General features: G+C 45.4%; 3 protein-coding genes across 4 annotated transcripts; 1 reads left to right on the forward strand and 2 right to left on the reverse strand.

The window, feature by feature from the left end:
- Positions 1–284: 284 nt before the first annotated feature.
- Positions 285–13,315, reverse strand: LOC105185855 (serine-rich adhesin for platelets). The gene is made up of 7 exons (XM_011145676.2): positions 13,007–13,315; positions 11,679–11,825; positions 10,601–10,886; positions 4,469–9,712; positions 1,530–4,357; positions 534–734; positions 285–421 (listed from the first exon to the last, which is right to left on the reverse strand). The coding sequence occupies exons 2-5, from the start codon at positions 11,807–11,809 to the stop codon at positions 4,031–4,033; spliced, it is 5,988 nt and encodes a 1,995-aa protein (XP_011143978.2). The 5' UTR covers positions 11,810–11,825; positions 13,007–13,315; the 3' UTR covers positions 285–421; positions 534–734; positions 1,530–4,030.
- LOC105185854 (MORN repeat-containing protein 5) lies at positions 10,579–19,487 on the forward strand. Its single transcript, XM_025303192.1, has 6 exons — positions 10,579–10,741; positions 17,105–18,038; positions 18,159–18,348; positions 18,605–18,764; positions 18,996–19,174; positions 19,261–19,487. Exons 2-6 carry the CDS (start codon positions 17,888–17,890, stop codon positions 19,307–19,309), a joined length of 729 nt encoding a protein of 242 aa, XP_025158977.1. The 5' UTR covers positions 10,579–10,741; positions 17,105–17,887; the 3' UTR covers positions 19,310–19,487.
- On the reverse strand, positions 19,438–23,010 carry LOC105185853 (NHL repeat-containing protein 2). 2 transcript variants are annotated; one of them, XM_011145674.3, is made up of 10 exons: positions 22,598–23,010; positions 22,190–22,356; positions 21,955–22,114; positions 21,446–21,861; positions 21,136–21,365; positions 20,652–20,877; positions 20,353–20,550; positions 20,158–20,271; positions 19,772–19,973; positions 19,522–19,690 (listed from the first exon to the last, which is right to left on the reverse strand). In XM_011145674.3, exons 1-10 carry the CDS (start codon positions 22,779–22,781, stop codon positions 19,578–19,580), a joined length of 2,010 nt encoding a protein of 669 aa, XP_011143976.1. In that variant the 5' UTR covers positions 22,782–23,010; the 3' UTR covers positions 19,522–19,577. The 2 variants fall into 2 exon arrangements, with proteins under 2 accessions (XP_011143975.1, XP_011143976.1); XM_011145673.3 differs by having other exon boundaries at positions 19,438–19,973; positions 22,598–23,008.
- Between the last annotated feature and the right edge of the window lie 1,182 nt (positions 23,011–24,192).

A 24,192-nucleotide genomic window follows, 5' to 3' on the forward strand; every position in this document is an offset into this window, starting at 1 on the left:
ATTTGATTATTTACTAAGGCACCATACGTACCAATAGGAGGAAGAACAACATCCTTGGATATTACGGGCGACCCAAGATAAAATTTATCCTCCCAGGTCAAACAGATCAGCGTTATTAATTTTATTTACTTATCGGCAACGGTATACTTATCTATGATTACGAATATCATGGACACGGTAGTGAACAATACACTGATACATCTATTGTTTACGAATGATTGAGAGAAAGAGAGAATGCAGAAAGAAACTTACCTTCCATACTGTGTCCGATATGTGTCCTTTTCGTTCGCTTCGGCGATTTCTCAGAAGTACGATCAAATTATCAGGGCGATACGCTAATTGCTGCCCAATCGTCCTGATCCGAATCTATCGGTTGTTTTTATTATCGCATCGCACATTCGCGAAGCATCGTGCTCGTCGTCTGCAAATTATATTAACGTTGTATAATGAAAACCGAAAAATATTGTATGTATAAATATATGTAAATTGAGTCTTGCGAGTACATTTAAATTTATTGGCGATCCATCACTTACCCGGCTGCTTTTGGTCTGATCTTGAAAGATAGACGATTCGCCTCATCAAGCGTCCGAGACGAATATGCGAGCATACACTGACACGAAAACTGCACAACCAATTTCTTAAACGTCGAGTTTATGCAGAGATAGTATGTTTAATAATACTCGTTGAATCTGACAGTTGCCCGATCAACGAAATTCCAATGTGTGACGCGAGAGCTAAAAACAACACATTAATTAAAGAACGGAATCAATCGCCTTAAGTCCAACAAACACGATCACATTTATTAACGACGTTGGAGATATCATTATGATTGCTGACAAATTTAAACGAGGTTGAGGAAATTTTTTCATGCATCAGGCGAAAAAAATTAATTTACATAAAATTTTATGCAAACAAACTTAATGCGATTAGTGTAAAGTTTTACTGATTTGTGAGAAGTAGGATAAAGAAAAAGTACAGATTACAAAGATATATATATATATATATGATTTGAAATTGGATTTTTGAAAAATTAGTAAAACGAGACAAATTTTCAGTTTTACTTTTCTAACTTCAAACGACCTTTTTGTAACGACCTTGGAAACAAATTTTCATTAACTGAAAATTGCTGCCACATGTTAGTAAAGAAACATTTAAAAAATAATTTCTCCAAATTTTAACATCATCACTTAATTATTTCCCGAGAAAAGCCAAATACCGACAGCAGAAATGTATTTCCAGAAGAAAAAAACATGTTCGGAAAGATAGAATAAACTAATTAAAAAAAAAAAAAATTAAACTATACGATTCCATCTTCAGAACTTCTCTTCTGGAAAAGAAGCGTTAATATTAATTTTGCGTTAATATTAATATAATATTGTAGGAATATATTCTTGACGGTTCGTGGAATAAAAATGTGCAAAAAGAGAAGAGAAGGAGTGATTTTCAAGAATGCATGAGAAAACTGTCTTAGCGAGGCAGAATCGCACCGAGATGCGTCCGAAGAATGTTTGAATTTTTCGCGTACGTACCTCAGATGTATGCTGAGATCTTTTGCAGACCACTTCGTCGTATCGCTTCGTGTCGCTTTTGTGCACGCGAATAAAGGATGCTCGTCAGCTTAGCTGTGTACCTTACTTTAGACCGATGTGTTTCACATGTGTCACGCGACTCGATCACCACGTGCGTCGGCAATATACTTCACCGGAGGGAAACACTCTCTCGCGTTTTATTCCTCATACAAAGTTACACACAAACGAAATTATCCGGGCAAGCTCACGGTTTCACTGGTCGCGCCGTCACTGTCGAAATATAAGAAGCGACACGGCTTCTGCCGTGCTTTAACGACGACAATTTTACGGCGGCTGCACGATGAATTTACAAAGAATCCCCACCACCGGTCTCGGTGCACTTATCGTCTACCAATGGTATGCATCGTTTTTGAAGCAGATAACGACGATTATGTGATTAGTCTAAGATAGTAAAAATCTTCGAGTGAGATATGCGACACCGTTGTGGTATCGTGTTGCGAATTGTACGTACATATGTGTGTGTGTGTGTGTGTGTGTGTGTGTGTCCGTATGATGAAAACACCGCCAAATATGACGTTATCGAGTAAAGTGTGCACAGCGAGCAACAAGTAGCGAATTCTACCAACAACACGATGATACAACAGGTTGAGTTCGAAGTACACTAAGTTGTCGAGTTCGAAGTACAATCGCGGAAAATTTAATCGCGTCTAAATTTACGCGAGCTGGGTCGGTAATTCGTCAAAGATTGTTAAAAGTTCATTTCCAAGCAGGAGGAGCGTAATGTACTTCGTCATAATAGCTGTGATAAATCTGAAATATCGACACGATGACAGGAATTATCTTATCGTATCAAGTTTAGGGGGGTTTCGAATTTTTGAAGAAAAAAGCTATTGTTCATATTATATAGATAGGATGTATGTGTGTGTACATGTATATGTTATACGATATCAGCACGCGATCGCGGACATCAAGGTTGATACAATTTCTTATCTCGATACACTCCGGAACGCATTTAATAATAAATAATAGTAAGTATTTATTATTAATAAGAAAATTTTTCTCTCTCTCTCTCTCTCCCTACCTTCTGAGAATTTCTCAAGAACAAATTCTTCCGTTAGAAAAAAAATGTGTCAAATACTTTACGTCCGTGTTTGCATTAATTGCGTCGCACGCTTAGTTTCAAGGCGGCTTGAACATTTTTCTCAATAATACACCTCGGAACGCAACCGCGAGAGATATGGAAATTTAATTTCCGGATATTATTTAAAAAAAACAGATTCTGTCGAAGCGAATTGGCTGCATTCCGAATTGCATCGAAAAAGCGTCCGTGCCGTATCGAGAGCAAACGTACCACGTAATTCTTTCTTAGCTTAACAGTCCGTACAGTCAGCGAGATGAAAAGTTGCAATACCTTTATCTCAATGATTTTCTCAATAGCGAACTCAATATCGAACGGGAGAATTTTCTTCTCGATGATTCTCAACAGACATGCTTTCTTGTTAGATGCGGGACGCGTTGCGAGACTTTCTCAGGTAAAAGCGTCGCAACCTCTCTCCGATCCATCGACTGTACATATTGTAATGCCCAAACGCAACATACTCAAATCGTCTTGTGAAAACCGAGAGGTGGAAGGAGAATGTAATATTTATTCAACGCGTCATTAATTCGACACTTGACTGAGATACATAGCCAACGATTTTCAATTTGACGTCATGTGCGGCAGCTGACGCGCGTATCCGAGCAAAGATTACATAATTCTACGAAATGTACAAAAATTCCATGCTCATTCATATCACAACTGTCGATACGTAATGTCAATCAGGGTCCAAATAGATTATCGACACTCGATACAAACTCGTGTTTAACTCGCCCGCGGTTGATCGCATCAATCGTCGTTTATATATTTTGCTCTTGCGTGAAAAGAAATAATGATCATTTGGACCGCGATTAAGATCTTTCTCTTTCTTTCTCCCTCGCTTCCCCTTTCGCACTGCTTTCTTTTCCCGCCCGTTTTCAGTCTGTTATTTATTTTACCACTCCCTAGTGTATACCATAAGATAATACGACGATGTCGATGTCATGGATTCGCTTCGCGTTATAATTAGCAATTAGCACGGGACGGACGGTATCGCGCTGATTCCTTATCTCTAAGCAATGACATCGGGAGAAAGCTAATACGTAGCACCTAATTCTAAGCGGAATTGTATACAAATTTTCTAAAACTCGCCGCGAGACAGCGTTACATCCTATACCTTCCGCTGCTCAAACGGGCTCAGCGGGCCGCGACACGTGCGCCACGTGTGTGATCGCGCACTGCTGATCTGTGCTGATCTGTGTAGAGAGACAGATCCGTTTGAGCAGAATTACCTAACCGATTATTACTGGAGAGATGAATTTTCATAGATACGTGTAAGAGGGTAGGTCAGATAGAAGAAACGGGAAACATTCGAATCGATGGCATTCAGTAACAAGATTTGCCCGCGTGTGAGACTTCCTCTGAGTTAAGGCAGTAATCGGGGATTGAAGCGTCCCATGTGCAGTATTATGCCGGAAGGATTGTGTCGGACGAAGTACAAGAAGGGCCTGTCGAGCTTCAACCTCGGTCTTTCCGACGTCGTGGAGATCTGCCTCTTCTCCCTGGGAAGTCGGCCCGCGTGGAGCGAGCTTGTGTGCTCCTCCTGCGACGATGACACGTCGTCCTCGGTGACATGACCGAGACCGCCGTCGATGTCCTCGACTCGCCGTCTCAACGGGCTCCCTGGGTACGTTTCCACGTGGTGTCGGCCGCTGAGGATATTCTCGTCACCGCAAGTGCTGAACAAGTTCATCTACAACCAGGCCAAGTATCAATCGTAAACAGCGTTATCACCGGAGCGCAATTAGAATTGCGCGCGAATAGCTGCGCAAGGCAACTCTTATCAGCTACTGGCTACATCTACCTGTAACACATCGGCTAAGTGGAGACGGTGGCCTACGCCGTTGATACCCTTGAAGTCGGCATTGCCTGAAAACAGCTCGTCGAGGCCCATTCTCTTCAAGGCCGCGGTGGCGTTCACGACAGATCGATGACTGAACTTTGGCACCTGGAGCTCCAAGCCGCTTCTGGGTATCAAGACCTTGAGCAACTTGTTCCAGGTGCCGTCGCGGAACGCGCTTCGGACGAGACGCTGCTCGAGGCGATCCAACGTGTCACCAGGTGCGGTGTGACCTTGCTGGCCTGGTAACACGAAGATCGTCGAGACCAGTCTGTCGCTGCCCCCCAAGGCGACCGCGGTAGCATCGATACTGGGCTCGTAACCAGCCAAGACGCCTGATCGCCAAGTGGTAGCCGGGACCGGCACGAGTCTCCTCTGCCTGACGGCTGGCGAGACCGCGAAGTACAATTCGCCGTCTCTGCCGACGGAACTGGTCAGGCTGGTGTTGCAGTCAGTCTGGAACACATTGGCGGAGAGAGCCGCCAAAGGCGACCTCAGCGGCACCGTGTTCGTCTTCACAAAGTCCTTGATCCTACCGCCGGTCTGCTTTCTAATCAACAGATTCGTCCGCCTGCGCACGAGGTCGCTGATGGTGGCGAAGTTCACCTCAGCCACGAGACCCTCGTAAAACTGCTGTGCCTGCTCCTTGTAGAAGGGCATCAGCTTCCTGACCTTCATCTTATCAGCGAACAGCTCACGGACGAAGGCGGCATTGGCGATGCCTTGGCCTCTGGCCAGGCTCACCGTGTCCGTGATGTTCTGGAAGACCAGGTGCGGGTTGAACGTGGCCACGTCGTCCAAGCCGAGCACCTCGTTCATCTGATCGGACGTCGGGCCGCGAGCGCCTAGGAAGATCATCGCCAACAGACTGGTCATGCCGAATGGCGACAGAGCCAACGACCGAGCGGTGCTCAGGCCCTTGTTGGTGGACACCCAGAAGTTGAAGGCCAACTCGTTGCACAGCTTGGCGAAGTTGACGATATCAGCGCTCGTGTGCTTCACGGTGACGTCCAAGCCGCTCGCGCCCTGGGACGCGTCCAGCGGCAGCACGGATTGAGGAAGCATCGTCTGAGAAGGATCGTCCTGCTGATGCGCCTGCGAGTCAGCCCCCGGAGCACGAACGTTGTCGCTTTCGTTCGGGTTGAACGGCGGCTTCCTCAGCGGTTTCAGCGGTTTCGACGGCTTCGGCAATTTCGTCACGGCTGGCGGGACTTGTTGCGATATCAGCGTCCATTTCTCCTCCGAGTTCACGTTCGCTTCGGTCTTCGAGACGTCGGACTTCTCCAAGGGCTTGTGACTCACCGTGGGCTTCAGGACGGCCGGGCGGGCCGGACCGTTCGACATCGGTGATGGCGGGCGCGTCACGTCCGGTTTCGCAGAGTTCTCGGAATGCTTCAAGGACGCGGGCTTGCTCTCCGTATTGTTCGATTGCTCATTCATCTGCGACGTCGACGTGTTCCTCGACGGTGACTCAGAAGCGACTGGTTTCTCCATCGGTGTGCTCTGCGTCGTGCGCTGCGGCGGCATATTTTTGTCACTTGGACTTGACGTTTTGTCGGCAGGCTTCGGCGAATTCGTGCCATTAGCCAGACTCGGTCGAGAAGGTCTCTCCATGTTGCCACTCGAGGACGACTGCGTGGCGACCTTGATAATCGGGCGGTCGGTGTGAACAGCTTCTTGGACCGCCGAGTGATCCGACGAAGAAGTGACGGTCGAAGAATTAACATTATGATCGGTCTTGTTAGTACTTTGTAATGGTCGAGACGTGACGGTTGTGCGATTTTTAGTCGTGGCATACGGCGCCATCGGCGTGGTCGAGCCCTTCATCTTCTCGGGAGTCGTCGCGTTGCTGACACGACTTGCATTCTGCGCCAACGTGCTGCTGCTGGAATTGCCAGCCGGCAGCTTCGCGCTGCTAAACGTAATATTCGCAGCTCCTGCGTCTGCCGTGACGTTGCTGCGGTGCTCGGCTGAGCCGGCGTGCAGCTCGGATTTAGTGTCGTTGACGGAGTCAGCCACGTGGCTGGACAAATTCTGGTGAACGACGATGCTCTGCTGCGTCGTCAACGAGGCACTCGCGAAGGACTGATTCTTCTCGCCTGAGGTTTCCACTTTCGAGCCACCTCCTATGTGCACCGAAGAGTTTCTATTTCTGGTATCGCCCCCATCAGCCACGACCGACGCGACTTTCGCAGGAGTCGAGGATTCGGAAGCCACATCTGTTCTTACGACTGGCGCTTCCGTCGTCTTCACCTTCTCTCTGTTGTCCTTCTTGTCCTGATTAGAACTCGCGTGGGGCAGCGTTTGATTCTTGTTAGATGGGCGAACGGCGATATTCGCCGTCGATAGCCGCTCGGGACTCGCGGTGACGACTCCGACAGTGCTCGGTCCAACGTCGGCTTTCGAGCTACCGGTGCTCGCTGAGTCGCCTAGCAAGAATGACGAGGGTACTTCTGTAGAGTCGTCAATCCTCTCGTTGGCGTTCGGCAATTTTGCTGGCCTCGTTGTTGAGATGTTCTTGTCATTCCAAGTCAGACCCTGCTCTTTCGTAAGCGTACTCGATTCTGCCGTGCTGCTTTTCACCGGGCTCGTCACGAGTGTTGGTCTCGTCGATGTTTGCGTAACAGCTTCTTGGCGATTAGCTGTTACATTGATCGCCATGGTTTGCTTATGCGTTTCAGTGACACCCTGGGTGGTTCCTACGGGCTTGGTTACACGGTCCGATAAGACGGTCGGTCTTGCTGTACTTGCACTCGATGCGTTTTTAACAATCGGACCACCGCCAAGTTCCTCGATGGGCGACCTTTCGGACGTGCTGCTCGCGAATCCGGCGATGAGCCCGCTGGCCAACTCACTAGCCGTGAGACTCGATGTATCGTCAGGTAGACTGATCTGCTCCACCGTGGGAGTGCTGGACGGCAACGGTGCGATACTCAATACTTGATCGACCGCGGACACCGGATCGCTCAAGTTTACATTCATGAGAGTGTAGTCAAAGTACTCCTTGGTCGGCGTGGGTCTCTTCAAGGATGTGCTCATGTCGACGAACGCGCTTGTCGACGACTGCGTCTTGGTCGCGTCGAGCGTCGGAGAAGTGACAGGTGAGGAGAAGAATCCCTCAGGAGAAGAAGCTCCGTCGGGGGTGTGTTTCTGCAAAATTGCATCAGCGACAGTGACGGTCCCGAGAGTCGCAGGACTTTCAGTCAGGTTCTCCAGCGAGACGTTCTGAATCTTCTCCAGCTGAACCCACACCGGCGAAGAGGTCGTCGACTTTGAGGTCGTTGATCTCGAGGTCGTCGTGTCGGTCGATTTAACATTCGCAGAGGACGTCGCGGCTACGTTGTTGTTAGCCGCCACTCCGTCGCCCTCCATCGCCTCGGTCGTGCTCGAAGCTGCGTGTGAAGGCCGCAAGGAAACATTGTTCATCCCGGCTTTCATGATCGATACTTTGTCCGTTGCCATTGCTGTGGGTCGTTGAGTGGAAGTAGTAAATTTAACGGTGGAGAAGCCGGGAATCCGCGTGACAATGTTCAGCGGCGGAAGTCTCGCGGCGACGGTCGTGAGGACAGTCGGTTGTGAACCGACATGTTCAACTTTCTCTTGGTGGATGCCGAGAGGCATCGTGAGCGTGTCGTATCGAATATCTGCGTTGATCAACGAGTCCTTGATCGAATCGTCGGACACATTGTGCCTCTGATCATAGCTGACGTTCACAATCGTCAACTCTGGCAGCCGGCCCGTGGACGACAGAGGTAGTATCGGTGGCTTCGCCTCTGAGATCTGGCTCATCACACTCGAGAAGGAGTCGATCAGTTGCGTGGGCAACGGCTCCATCGAGACTGAAGACTGGGTCTCGGTCGGTCGAAGGTGGTCTTTCGTGTATGTCGGAGTGATCGAGTTGACGGGCGACTTCTCAGTGACCCTGGAGAAACTCGTATTGAGACCATCAGTATCTGGCGAGTTCGGGACGGTGGAGGTCTCAGTTTTCGAGACGGAGAACGTGGACGGCGAGTGCGAGTGCAGCACGGTCTCGTCCGGCGTGTCCTCGGGCTTCGGAGCCTCAGATGCGTGAGAAAGCGGCTGCGAGGTGACGATATTAGTTTGCGAGATTATCTTCTCGTCATCGCGCGTCCCGTTCACCTCAGGCTCTTTCGAAACGCCAAGCGCAAATGAGGGCTTCGAAACGAATGGCTTTGTATTGTTCTTAGTCTCCGCGACAGCGTAATTTGTGCTTGAGGGAGGAGAAGCAGAAGCAGAAGCAGAAGAAGAAGAAGAAGAAGAAGAAGAAGAAGAAGAAGAAGAAGAAGAAGAAGAAGAAGGAAAAGAAACCTCGCTAGTCATTGCTTCACCGGGCCCATTGTAGCCCGCAGTCTGCTTGATGTCGACAGCTGAGGAGGAGGTCGTCGATACGCCTGGTGTGGTCATCAGGTACATGACTGTCGAGGCTCCCACGCTCGCTTTATCGTCATGATCCGCGGTAGTCTGCCTGTTCGGCGTGTTCACGAGCTGCGCAGCCGAGCTCGGCGGTTGCGAAGACGTCGAGGTGTCAGGTACCTTCGACAGAGCCAACTCCACAAAATGCTCGGTCTGACTCGCCACCTCGGTCTGAGACGCGGCATTCGCCGTGGGGTTCACGGTCTGATCTTGCTGATGATGGGCACTCTCGGTGGTCCCTACCGGGATCACGCTTAGCATCTGGAAGACCGGACTCTCGGTAACGGCGGATTGCAACGTGGACAGTTTCTGTTCCGTTAGGGTGATGACCGGAACCGGAATCATCGGTTTCTCCGAGAACGCGCCGGCCGGCGGCGTTTGCTGCGGATAATGGATGTATTGAGGTCTCTCGTTGTGCCCGACGTTGTTGGCGAAGCCGCCGTAAGCGCTCGTCTGAACGTCCGACTGCGCCGCCGGCTTCGCGGGATTGCTCGACGTCGCGTTCGTCTTGATGCCCGCCGACACGCTTCCGCCCGGCGATATGTATTCCGTGATGCCGCTTCCGGCTTCCGTCCTCTCCGTCGTGGACTTGCGCGGCGGCTCGTTGCCGCTCGGGGAAATCGCGTCTGCCTCGCCGGACAGGATGGAAGGCAGGATGTTGCTCCACTCGACGTTAGCGTGCTCCGGTATCTTCGGCACCGAGCCAGTTAAGATCGGCGGCTTGTCGAGCGCGCTCTTCAACACGTTCTGTACCTTCTGCACTACATCCATGACCTAAAATGCGACACGTGGAGTGTACTAAATCCGTAAACGAAACCGTAACAGTTCCGTTAGCTCTTACTTATGCTCGTTCTTATTCGCGCGCGCCTCGGTTTCTTTTTCCTGAATTTCAGCAATTTCGTCTCATACGAGAGACACTTCACACAAGCCTGTACAGCGAGTGTGTCGCGCTCCTTTGCTTCAACTTAATTAATTTGCGGGCACAATGGGACTCTCTTACATTATACAAATCAACTCTCATCCGTTGTTATTCTGTAATCGATTATCCGTTTCGTTGGACCTAACGTCCGCTCGTTAAATTTACTTTTCATTCTCGCTCGATGCGGGTGCCAGCATCGCGTGATTTCACTTAGGGGAAAAATGATTTGTCGAATTTACGTGACAGTGCACGAGCGTTTTGTCTGAAGAGGACGGAATTTCCGTTTTTGATGAGCCAAATTCGATTCTAAGAAGCAGAAACTCCGTTTCTATCACCGTTAATTCCGCCAATCTGTCTCGTTCGTGTGAGCGAAATCGAACGACGATCGCATCCGCATAAAGCGCAAATGAAAAGCAAATTTAACGAGTAATTTTATGTATATAAAAGAAATCTTCCGTAGTGAAGAATTATAAGTTTATAAAAGAATAAATAAGAAATAAAATAATAAAAAGATACAAATAGAAACGAATAAAAATAAAATTATAAGTAAATAAAAAAAATTATATATATACATATATCGTATATATTTTATTCTTAACTGCAATTATTGTTATGTGATTCACCTTAATCGAAATATCGTTATTTATATATTTCTCAGAGTTTACAAGCTGCACAAACATCGATGGCCACATACGGACAATGGACAAGACAATGGAGAGACAAGATACGGCGAACAGACCAACCTTTTTGCCACCGGTGAGGACGTCGTCGGCTTTTTGAGGTTCTTGCCTGTCCATCGCGACGTGATCCGCGCCACCTGCGGCGATGAGACCTTGAATTTCCTGAACGGTCATCTGCCGCGTAATCATATCACCCTTGTCGTTGTAAGTATAAAACTGAAACTTGTCGGGCCGCAAAAGTCCGGCCGGGGATGCGACCAGTTTGTGGCCGGACTGCGTGTCGTTTTTGCCGTCCGGAGGATGCCTGCGTTTATTGTAGTCCTGGCGTGTCATTGTCGAAGTGGCTACGCTGTAAACGCACAGAGGTCCGTCCGGAGTGTTGCCACGGCGTAGCTTTTGTTAATTCAGTGTTACTCGACTACGTAAATTACTAACATAAATCACGCGTAAATAGCGCACACGCGTAAATTGCAATCTTCCGTCGTGGACGCGAACGCGATGCATGATGCTCAAACATGCGTGCAAAGAAGCTCACGAAGTAGAACGGTGCACGCGAACTATCGAGACGATACGATACTATTGTTCGTCTGCTTTTTACTTCTTACGTAAACGCACCCCGATGAGGAATAACGTGTAACGGCAATGGTATTAGCGAGTGGATCCACTCCGATTTGCTAACAATGGAGACGGCTAATGTGCGGCCGCGTATAATCTCGTTAATTAGACTCCTCGTTAAGAGGGCGAAACCATGCCGGCAGCTCGGGAACTAAATCGCGACGAGCGCGCTCTTTAATAAGAGCCGGCTTCTCCTTGTCCTCTCCTCTCGTCCTGCCCCTTTCCCGCATCCCTCGCTTTGTCTCCCGCATGCAACGTGATTTCTGTCTAAATATTGTTTGCTCGTATACTGTTATATATTTCCCCCCGTCTCACGTCGCTCCTCGGAACGCCAGCCGGCTCCGTTAATTCGCGTCGGGAAGAGGCCCCGACGACGTCCGACTCTAATTTCGTGTTGTTACCCTCTCCGCTCTGAATTCCCTCTCATCGCTCTGACGCTCTATCACGCTAACGCGCGCACTGCACGCTCGCTCGTTCGCGAAAATTGATAGCCTCGCTCGGCAAAAATGCCACGTGTGATACTGACCTAGGTCCGAACGCGCTCGCGGACACGTGCGAGCTCCGTTCATCGTGAACCGGCGAAGCCGCAGCCAACTGCAGGTGCATCCAAGATACGATCAGTGCCGGCAATAGCCAGCGTAATCGTTGCGGCAACATGGTAATCTTCGATCTTCTGAAAACGGAGAAGAAAATTCCTGTGACTCTCTGTGAGAAGAAAGATAGCCGGTGTCGCTTCTGCTTGTCGCGCTCTCCCGCGTTGCGACGCGTCGCGTCGCTTTTACGAGCGTTGCTACTCGATGAATCGCATTCGCGAAGAAAGGTGAATCGACGAGCGAGCACTCGGGCGCGGTTCACGAACCGCGGGACGTACAACGAACTGTCGGCCGAAATGACGCGGTACTCGCGGCGTGCGAAAAAAAAAAGAAAAGAGAGAAACGTGAGAGAGGAAAGAGAGATACGGCGGAGAGAAGATGGGTCACCGAACTCCCAATTTCTTCTCGCTGCTCGCTACGCATCGATCTCGGCGACCGGTTTTTCGAACGTACATGCGACGCACTCGCGTAGAAATTTGGAAGGCAGTAACCGTTATACATACGAGATTAACATGTTAATGACGACACACACGGCGACTTTGTGCTAAAGCTATTAGGCGATCAGTGCGTCCCATTTCCACCGGAGCGCTCGAAAGGTGGCGAAGGTTTCCGAAAAGAAGAAATATGCGAGAGAGCGCGAGAGCGGAAATGTTGATTCGCATCTTTCAGCTCGACTCGACGTCCGTTAAAAAAAAATACAAAATGTACCGTTGCGCAATTTTGCATTATATTCGTCCAAAGTAATCTCGTTATAAAAATTCGAGTGACCTTTGTGAGAAATTACAAACCGCTCATCCTTCACCGTCTGTTAATTCCGATATTAAATGCGTTTAGTCTTTTTAGTGTTTTTCCTCTCTCTTTCTCTCTCTCTCTCTCTCTCTCTCTCTCTCTCTCTCTCTCTCTCTCTCTCTCGTCTCTTCCTTTATACGTTCATAAAATGATAGACCGCCCGCGAAGCAAAAGTCGCGGAGAGTTCATTCGCGCATGTCGTTTCTGTCTGCTTATAAAGCGTAAATAGCAACTAATTTTCCCCGTTTCCGGCAGGCGACGCTGTGGATTTATAGGATCCCCGATAAACACACGGCTTATATATTTCGTATAAATCATAGAGAGGCGCGCATAGACACACACAGCCGACGAGGCGCGCGAGCCTCGAGCTCTCTCGAGCGTTAGCTTCGCAGCACGCGCAATCGTGAGGAGAGGCAATACGTAAAAGCGCGCAAAAACGAATAATCTGATCTCCCTCGTAAGGGTCACTCACACTTTGCAGACGTGGATGGGCTCCTTGAAAATATCATTTAATCCCGCTGGGAAGCAGAGTCCTCGCCTGCACACGGCACCGTGGTTACCGGCCGACCGCGCTCCAAGACTTCACACCACCGGTGTCGCGACTCGACGCCACGATTAACGTAATCGATGCGCGACCGGTTGATTCGGCATCGACGAAAATGCTGTGATAACAAACGTCCGGCGAATCTCGCTGTCGACGATCCTTCGGCGACGCTCGCGATTCCGTAGCTCAGGACGCGCTTAGTCTCTCCTCTCTCTCTCTCTCTCTCTCTTTCTCTCTCTCTCTCTCTCTCTCGTCTCCCTTGCTCTCCCTGTCTCTCTCTCTCTCTCTCTCTCTCTCTCTCTCTCTCTCTCTCTCTCTCTCTCTCTTTCCCTCGATCCTCCTCCTTCCTCCCCTTTCGCTTGTTCTTCCTCCGTGTCCGTCCGCGCGCTCCTCGTTCTCTTTCTTTCTCCTTCTTCCCTTCTTCCCTTCTTCGTTAAGGGATCAAGGACGTGTGGCAGTTGAAACTCTTTTGCGGTCGACCTTGCTGTCAGACTCGCCTCGCGGAGTAGCGACCTCAGCCTCGGAGCTCGAGGAATTACACGGAGCGTGTTTCGCTCCGCGCGCGACTTCTCTCCCTTTTCTTCAGCCGCCGCGCTCTTTTCTCGCGCGCGCACTCCCTCTTGTCCGCGCTTGCTGCCGTATCGCCGCCGCTTGACACTCGCGCGCGCGCTTCTCTTCCTGCGCCACTTGTCCGCTTCTGCCGTCTTATACCCTGGATAAACACGTACTGCAAGGCAGGATCCTTCGCTGGGACGAGCGCAGCGGAACAAGAGGCAAGAGAAGAGATCAGGAGAGAGGGGAGACACGCTCCTGCTGAAGGGTAAGACAGAGAAAGGACTCTCGCGCCTCTCTCACCTCTCTCGCGAGAGACGTCGGCGGACGGAGTGGATTACGCGGAAACAGGTGACCGTGCGTACGCGTGCACCTTACCTACCCACCTACCTACCTACCTACCTACCTACCTACCTACCTACGTACGTACGTACGCGTACGTAGATGCGCGCATTCTTTCGCACATCGAGCGAATTGCTCGTCTCGACTCGACTCGACTCGACTCGACTCGACTCGCGAACACGATCGGGACGATTTGTGAGAACGTTAATGATCTCCTCCGCAATCTTCTTCTCTTTCCTATATTTTTCTTATCGATGTCGTGTACATCTGCCTTTCTCTCCCACTCCCCCCCCCTCCCCTGCCGATGTTGCGACTCACACGCCGATCTGATTTATTTCTTCTTACAGTCGCTTCACGACGAAGGCGCTCCTCGATGGACGATGAGCGCGAGGAACGTTAGAAACGCCGCGCCGGCCGGCGCGGCGCGGCGCGCCGCTACAAATCGTACGCTTAGCAGGTCGGCGGGGAGAGGCGCAGCGAGAAAAAGTGAGAAAGAGAGAGCGAGGCAGCCATAAATATTTTTCGAAACGTGGCGCGCGAGCCAGCCGACGTTTCACAGCGATTAACGGTACATCGACCGAACGAGTCGCGCGTATGACGCGTTAAATTGCGAAAGAATGAGCAACCGATCGGTCGCACGCACGCATGCACGCGTACGCCGCGGGAAAACACGGGCTTTGGAATGCCGAGGGAAGAAGAGGAAGAGGAAGAACGCGGTCCGATTACTTTTGTCTAACGTCGCCTTGTGAATCGAGCGCGCACGTGCACGCGAAGGGCACGCGTAACTCTCATTCATGAGCGAATCGATCGATCGATCTCGCTCGGCGCTCCGAGATAGATTTTCGTCCTCTCGGTCGTCCCTCCTCAGGAAGGAGGATCGAGCTCCTCGTCGAAGGAGAGACATTGCCGCGACGTGACGCGACGATATCGCTGCGAGCAGTCTTATCGAAGCCTCCGTTCTAGGCCGAGCCTAACCGGGCCGAGAGGAAGATCGAGACACACCGAGAGCGAGTAGGTTTAGGTTTGACAGCGATCGGCTCGCAGGCCACTGCGAGACGGGACATGGCGAGACGAGACGAGACGAGACGAGACGAGACGAGACGGGACAGGACGAGACGGGACGAGACGAGACGAGACGAAAGACGGTTTCGCGCTTGGCGAAACCCGTTTCTCGATTCCCGCGCGACAACGTCCGCTGAAGTTTTCTGTGAACGTCGAACATGCACGGGTTAATAAACAGCCGTCCCACTTGCACGACTGTCCATCCGTAACCCACTGTTTACCAAGACAACGGTACCGGCCGCGCGCCGGATTAAGGTTTATCCAACGGTTACCTATCGACAAATTTGATGCCGGGAGTAGCACGGGAAAGGGGAACGCGAGAACGAGCGCCGCTAAACTCCACAAATCCGACCTATTTCCGCCCGCCATCGATTTCACATCGCGTGCGATGCATTCACGATCGATCCCGCCGGCCGATACGACGAACGCGCGCCACGAAGGAGCCCCCCCCCCTCCCGTCTTCCTCTGCGTCAGGGCGCGGGGAGGGACCGCGCCGATTTGGATTTTCCAGCCTTCGACTCGAGGCCGCGGAGGCCGGCTCGTTTCGCCCGTCGCTGATGGGACGTCCGTCTTCGACGGCGGCGCGTTATCCTGCGAAGACACGCACGATAACGATCTATCGCGAGCAGAGGGAGAGCCGCCCGCCGGTATACCACGTACGGAGGAATTCTCAGGTGCGTGAGAGATTCTCCGGCGATGGCACGGCAGAGAGGTGTCACGCTCGGCTGAGCTAACACGACATTCCAGATTACGTTAGCTGGATTCGTTGCTCCGAAGGGAGCATCGGCCTGAGAGACGACGACTGGCGTCGTAATCGCCGGCTCTTCCGAGCCGTCCGCTAACGCGACGAATCTACATCATAATGGGAAATGTGTATTCGCGTCAAGCCGATACGCACCGCGCGCGCGTGACGCGGTCGTCAGCAGCTGTTACACTCGAGAGACGCGACCGCGTGTAAACGCGAAATTGCGCGAGGCGACCGGCACTCGGCGGCGCCTTTGACTTGCGTCGGCTTAACGCTGAAACCGGCGGCGACGATTAACGCGACTGATTCCCACCGAGGCGGTTGAGAGAAAAGGATAATTGGTTCTTCAGGTGGTACCTTACGCGCGGGCGGACATTTTATGTCTCTCTTTATTTCTTATAGGCAAAGTTTGTTTAATTATTTATTTATTTGTTTATTTGTTTATGGGGGTTTATTTATCTCTTGCAGTACTCAACGTCTAGAAGAGCTATAAGATGCGTCGTTATAGATAAATTTGGGTGACTTTTACACAGGAAATAACGAACTGATGACTTTCGATGACTCGGTGCGCTGTAATCGCAATTCATCTCTATCATCTCTCGGCGACACGCCGGAAACCACATACGATAACTTCCGCAAGACGAGGAAAGAAGCGAGGTTCGGCCGTCTCGATAGCCGATACGACTCGATAATCGCGATAATGCCGCTGCGCATTCGTCAGGTTCGTCTTGCGTGTATGTCACTCGCGTGCGAGATGCGAAACTCTCCAAAGACGAGTCTGACGATATCTTGATAAGGTATCCACCTGTCCACTGCTTAAAGCGATGCTTCCAAACGCGGACATCGCCGTTAGCATCACGAGTGCGCGAAACTTGGCGAATATTCCTCGGCACATATATACCGGAATGTACCACTTTTCGACACATAACAGTAGTATATACGGCCCGAGTATAGGATGAGGTCTCTCTCTCTCTCTCTCTCTCTCTCTCTCTCTCTCATAGAAATACGAGAGACATAACGGTCTCCTCGCTGTGTTGTCCGTGTTACGAATACATACCGCGCTCGTCGTCCAAAATCTCATTGACTTACGTATCGGTGGATATAAGAATGCGCGATGCACGAGCGGTTGTGCTATTTTACATTCGCGTGCTCTCGAATTCGAGAGACGCGCTTGTCTCTCTCTCTCTCTCTTTCTCTCTCCCTCCCTCCTTCCCTCCTTCTCCCTCTCCCTCTCTCTCTCTCTCTCTCTCTCTCTCTCTCTCTCGCTGTTTATCTCTATATGTGTGTTTCTTCCCCGGTTTGCACGTCGTTTGTGTGTCCCACAGGCGAGAGCCGACTATGAATCGGCCGAGATCATCCGGAATACCAGGCAACGAGGTCATCCTGTAAGGATAAACGAAGTCCCGGTTGGTGGCTCAGTTCGCGCGTTTGCGCTCCTCCTTCCTTCTTACACTCGCAGCCGACTGTCCGGGCGATGTTAAACGATAAAGTAGCGATAAACCGCGTTGTACCACATGCATATAGTCATCCGTCTTAAACATCCGCGGTGGTTACTCAAAGAGTGTCTGTTCGCGCACCACACGGCCTCCGCGAAGTAAATTCTATACACGGAAGAGAATCATATCTTCCTTCGAGATATTTCCATCGGAATACATTTCCATTTATATCGATGTTTTGAGCAGAAGCTCGCTATGACGATATCTTTCTTCTTCTTCTACAAGTAACGTTAATGAATGAGTGAAGGAATGCTCCCTTCAGATGCTCTTAAGAAATTTACATCTTCGATCGATTCTATTGTCAAAAGAAAAAAAAAATGAAGTAAGTGCAACACTGAAAGCATGGTAATCAGAGAAACACTCGTATGATTTTTCAAACTTTCGAAGTTCAACTTCGTGGAAGTTAATAGTAAAGATTGAATACATACACATGAAGTAAAATTTAGGAAACTGTATCGAATTTTGATTTGATTTTTAACATTTTACGCAATTTTACGCATATATCTTTCACAGTCACTCTGTAAGCATATTACGTATTGATTTTAAAAGTCTGCGAAACACATTAAGTTAAATCGTCTTGAAAACATTTGACTACGAGGACAACGAAGCGACATGTCGGTAGAAGAAATCGCTCAAGATGACAACGAAAAGGAAGATGAGATCGAAAAATTACGGGAGATTCGATTTGTCAGCGGAGGAAAATATGAGGGAACGTGGAACGCGATTGACAAGGAAGGCATCGGCAGATATGTGACGTTTAACAGTCAGTCACGAATTTCAAATTATTTTTATAAACCTTTTAAGCCTAATTTACTAATCGTCAAGATTATAATGTATCAGTATATATTTAATGTAAATTAATTTTACTCTATGTATCTTTTAGACGTTATATTGGAGGGAGAATTTCGAGATGGTATGCTTCATGGCTATGGAAGTATGTATTGGCCACGTGGGCAAATAATGGACGGCACTTGGAATCGCGGAAAGATGGGAAATGAAAAACGATATACGTTCGCGGATGGTTTAACATATGAAGAAGATGAATGGAATTATTGTAAATTTCCTGACAGACGGTTAGTTCCCCTTCTGCGATCGATCAAATTAAAACTACGATCTATATGACAAAATGATATATATAAATGTTATATTTTTTATATTTTATTAAATAAATTTTTACGTAAAAGATAATAATCGTAACATGTTGCATTCTCTAATACTCAGAAACATAAGAATCTCAAAAAGGATAAGAATCATGAAAAATTTGACATGTATATTTAACTTTATATAACTGAGATAATAATTAGGTTACTGATTATAAGAATATTTCAGGTTTTATAAATGCATAGTAAATGGATTGAGGCCAGCCAAGGAAGTATTAAAGACCAATGACCAACCGACTAAAATTATTCCTCCGTTTTGCTATGATACTGGTACTGGAATTTTTGATTCCGACAAAAAATGTATATTATCGTATCGCAATAACAAAAAAGTAAGGATTAATATTGATAAAAATGCAAATATTACATTTATATATATATATATTTCTATAAAATAAATACTGATTAACAGTAACATCATATCAATATTATAATTTCTCACGCAATAATGCAATTTTTATGTAAAATATATATTATACTTACATTGCGGAGTGAGGAATTATAATATTAGTGTAATTTTACTGTTAGTTGGTATTTACACAGTGAATGCACAAAAATTACAGATACTTGATATTCCAACAACGGCAGAAAGTGTATGGATAGAAAGATATTGCCGAAAAGGTTGGTCAACACCAATTGGTCACCAAGCACGGTTATATGAATACTTCCAGTCGGGAGCAGCTGATTTTGCAACTTTACCGCAAATCTCGTCAGAAGATGAAACGGAAAAATGGTGGCAAAGGTTTGATTCTGATATAGTATGATCTCGGTTAAAAAGCACTAGATGGTTCTCTTTTGTACTACAGTTATATAATCATATTATTTAAGACTGACAAGGTTCGCTAGGCATTCGCCCACTGACATGGGATGGATATGATAAGATTGTTATCAAGCAATTTGACTAAACCATAAAGAAAAAGCTATTAATATTAAGATTTAAAATGATGTAAAAATCAAATATAAAGTTTTTCGCAGTCTATGAAAGATTACATAAATGAGACAAAATTACGATTTGCAATAAACATGTGTATACATTAAATGTATACGTATATTTCAAGGCAATATTTAACAATTTATAAATATATATATGTGCGCAATGTTCCTTTGGATTCACTTTTTTACCATATATATTAAATTCACGATTCTTATTGGATAACAAGTTCTTTCTCTTCGGTCACCATTGTTGGCACGTCCGCGCTTCGATGTACATTGAACATTACGGACAACTTCATTGGTAAACACGTATCCGTTGTGCAGCCTATTATGTTTAACACGACGCTGAATTTATTGTCTGCTTCACCCTCGGGAAACTTTATCGACACAGGAGTCGGTAGTCTACCTGTTAAAGTGTCCGTCGTCCCCGTATTTGCAGGTAAGGATACAGTCCATCTTTGCGGTGCATCCATATTTAATTTCATCTCATTTAAAAATACGATATTAAATGAGATATTTAGTTCGCCACCGCGTGTACTAATCGTCGTATCGAAGATAAATGTATTGTCAATATTTCTATTGGAATCACGTCTAGATGAAATAACCATCTAAAGAATAAAGAAACCGGCATATTTAATATTGATGTAAGGATATGTAATATATAAATATTAATGTAACATGTTAATATTTTATATAATATGTATGTACAAGATATAAAATATGAAATGAGAGAAATATATAAAAATAAAATAATATTTTCAATGTAATTCTCTAAGATTAAAGTATACTCACGGTTGAAATTTCTTTGCTCTTTAAATTAATAACTTTGAGAGCATGATTATTGGTATCGGCCACATAAAGAATGTTACCGTCCGGACTAACAGCAAGATCACTCGGTTCGTTGAACTAAAACAATACATTAATAGCTAAAACGCTCACGAGAATTTCATACGAGCCAATTTTCTCGAAAGAAACAATGATACTTACAGAGAACATGCTATTAGGTTTTCTATCGCCAAACAATGTCCTGCAATATCCCGTCGCAACATCCACACTTTTAATTTTATGATTATAAGTGTCGGCTACGTAAATCTGCTTTTCCAAATGATTCCACGCTATTCCCAACGGATGTTGAAGTTTGGCTGAATATTCTTTACCATCCATATCTCCAAAAGCATGTAAATTCTACGATATATATTGAATCTGATATTTTTAATAGAAATTCTGGTTTTTACGTAATATAAGTAAATAAAATCAATGGATCGAGTATTTGTTGTCAAACTAACCGCTGGATTTTTATCTCCACCGCAAACAGCGGATACACGACCACTGTCCAAATGCAAACATCTAATAGCACTGCTTTCACTGTCCGCCAGAAACGCAACTTTAGATTCTTGAACAACCACAATACCTGAAGGTTGTGCCAACCCAGCAGTATGAGGATAACTGTTGTTACGATTTTCTTCCCGGCCGCTTCCAACAATAGCGGCACATGTGCCTGCCATATATTTTCTAAAATACAAGAGTTTCAATTAAGAACATCGATTTCTTTCAACGAGTATTATTTAACTTCTGTGTAAAACAATGAAAAATCAAGTTTTTCTCTTTAGCTGTGTTAAACTACAAGAGGATCGACGTTGTGTGTGTAAATATCGTACGAAATATTAGTGTATAAAGTTGTTGGATTTTGTATCATGCATGTAAAAAGTTGTAATTCGAAAAATTACATTCAATCAAATAAACAAGATATAAATGAATAACGAGTCTTACTTTTCTTTCCACCAAATAGTATCTTTCAAAAATAATGCCCAAATTTGATGAGTGCCTGCTATGGCGATTAATAGGACCGGAACAGTGGTGTTCTTATATTCGTGATAATATATTGCCACATCCCAAGGAGATGACAAATCTTGATTAGTACCGCTTCTTCCGCCACAACGATCGTGGCTTTGCGAACCAGTACCAGCTATGGTGGATACACTTTTCTCACTCAAATTTATCTAAAAAGAAGATTAACATTGAGAATAAAACGTGAAAGAATCAATGTGATAAAGTATAATAAGGAATAGTTTTCTCTTACTTTTCTAATGGCATGATTGTTATTATCTGCAACATAGATCACATCATCGAGCATACAAACACCTTGAGGTGAGTTGAATTTAGCACTTTTAAAATCACCATCTTCAAAGCCTTGGTTGGTACCACCTATAATATGCTCTATTTCCCCATGCTGATTTGTAATCAGGATTCTACTGTTACCACTGTCTGATATAATAAGCTTTACTCCTTGCTCAGAGGAGAAAATAGCTAATTTGCCAGGAAATAATAGACCATCTTTAAGAGATGATAACAGATGATATGCTGGTTTCATTGGAAGATTATGATTTGATATCTGATTTAAGGATTTGAAGTATGCTAACATTACTTTTGTATACAGTACAATTTCATCCTTATGATCTTCACCAACAAGAACTACTAACGGTTGGCCATTAGGTCCTGAAACAAATTTATAAATGGTTGACAACTTTTAAAATATAAACCATTGAAACTTTATAAACAAAAAAGTAAAAACAGTTTACAGTTTTGTACCTAATATAACAAGACTAGGCCAACATATTATGCCCATATCATTCCACATCCTTAATGTAACATCATTTACCACAGGATGTCTGATATTATATCTCTGCACAGCAGATAAGACATTCTTTGAATCACGTTCATTTGTAAATTTTGCACTGTGCACTCCAATCTGAAAAAGAAGTTATTAATATATATAGAACTCCAAATATTTATATAATCTCTTGTTGAAAGATTTTATATTTACCACAACAAGACCATCCTCTATAGAAAATTGTTTTTCAATTTCTTCCAATTCAGCCAAAACATGCATACAATTAATGCAACAATATGTAAAAAAGTCCAAAAGCACAATTTTTCCTTTCAAATGTTGAGTGAATGACAATCCTTCCGATACATTGAACCATTCCGAACCTTTAAAATAATGAAACTATTATATGTGTATTCGCAAATGCAAGTAAACATTTTGTTATGCGTTTTATATCGTCCTTGCTTAATACAAATAAAAATAAAAATTATAATAAAAATAAAAATTGCTTATTACAAATAAAAATAAAAAAACTAACTTCATAAATGATTAATATTAGCAAGATAAGTGTACAGAAACATAAATGAAACAATATTTTCCACACGATTATTTAAATAGCATAATTACCTTTCGGAAATTCAGGAATGTGTGCTTCATTCTTTTCGAATCGTTTAATATGTTTCAGAACTACCGCCTTCTTATCCTTCTGTTCGGAAAATTTACTCAGATGACTGCGCATTTTCATGCAAATTTGTGTCAGTTCTTCAATCAACTCCTGCGTATCCATTTTTGTACTCACGAGTCCACACATAAGAAAAATAACATGTAACTTAAGAAATATAGTCTAAAATTGAATATAATTTTTCAAACAGTTACAAACAGTCATTGCACACAAATGTTAGGTCAATTTAAGACGTCACACTTCCCTGAACGTACAATCGAATGTAATGAAAATGGTTCGGTTCCAGTTTGCACGAGTGTAGTACAGTGCAGCCAACATCTAGACTGTCAGCATGTATTGCAGAGTCGAATGTAGAGACGAAGCGTATCTAAAAGTTTAATGTTCAATGCTGGCGGTATATATAATTTGCATTGGTCGTAAATCAATCAAGTAAAAATGAAAAATACCACTATTCGTATCCTATAATTCACATATGTGACATGCGCACATAAGATATCAACTATATCTTGTTTTCAAATATATATAAATAATTTATATAACGTTGCGCAAACGTTGCGCAAACGTTGCGCAAACGTATTAAAATTATGATTATCGTGGTGCTTCGGTATTAAAATGCACTGTACGTATGCAGCATAACAAAAACAATAAATATTAAACTAAAATATTATATATGGTAAAACAAATTATTTTAAATATCTATTACACATCGCGCTAAAGAATTAAACGGAAACATAAAATATTCTAATCAAAATAACGAAAATCCTACAAAACATCGACATGACGAAACATATTATGAAGCTAGAAATGTTCAAATCAGACAGGGGGAAAATAATGGATCATCGGGTATAATTTGTAAAATTATTTGCAACAAGGCATTAATCCAGGTTTGAAATAAAGTTGATTCGAGCAAACCGCATCGAACTGCGATCACGCGTTTCGAAGTTAAAGCACTCGAAAGATTGAAACGTGACAGGCCCAGAAATGACGAGTCACGAAATGTTAATTAACGGGAAATGAGTGATAAGGTTTTAATCCAGGTCCAAAATAATTATAATCCCCGGACACCGTATCGACATGCACCTCGTTATCGAGAAATTGAGCCGACAGGATAAGATAGATCGATCCGGAAATGACGAGTTACATGCATAAGCATAAGCATAAGCTGCAAAATTATTTGCTATTAGACATACCTAGCCCATCTTACTTTCTTAAAACTTTCTTAAAACTGATCACTGACAAAGGTCATTCAGTCATTGAATACATATGATTGAAAAAATCGTTACGCCAGAACTAATGAAATATTTGCATTTTTAGAAATAAATTCTTAACAAAAAGTTAAATGATTATCACTTCATTTTATATCACATACTACTTGACATATACGTATTACTATGTCTTATTTCGAAATGTATATTATTATACTTATAATTGTTAGATTTATTAGATGTAAAGTATTTATAAGGAAGTTACAAATTAATATATATATATTATTTTAATTTTTTTATCTTGTTTTAACACCGTACATCTTAACAGAACTTCG

The sequence above is a fragment of the Harpegnathos saltator genome, unplaced genomic scaffold (genome assembly GCF_003227715.2).
Source record: "Harpegnathos saltator strain DR-91 unplaced genomic scaffold, Hsal_v8.6 scaffold536, whole genome shotgun sequence".
Taxonomy (NCBI): domain Eukaryota; kingdom Metazoa; phylum Arthropoda; class Insecta; order Hymenoptera; family Formicidae; genus Harpegnathos; species Harpegnathos saltator.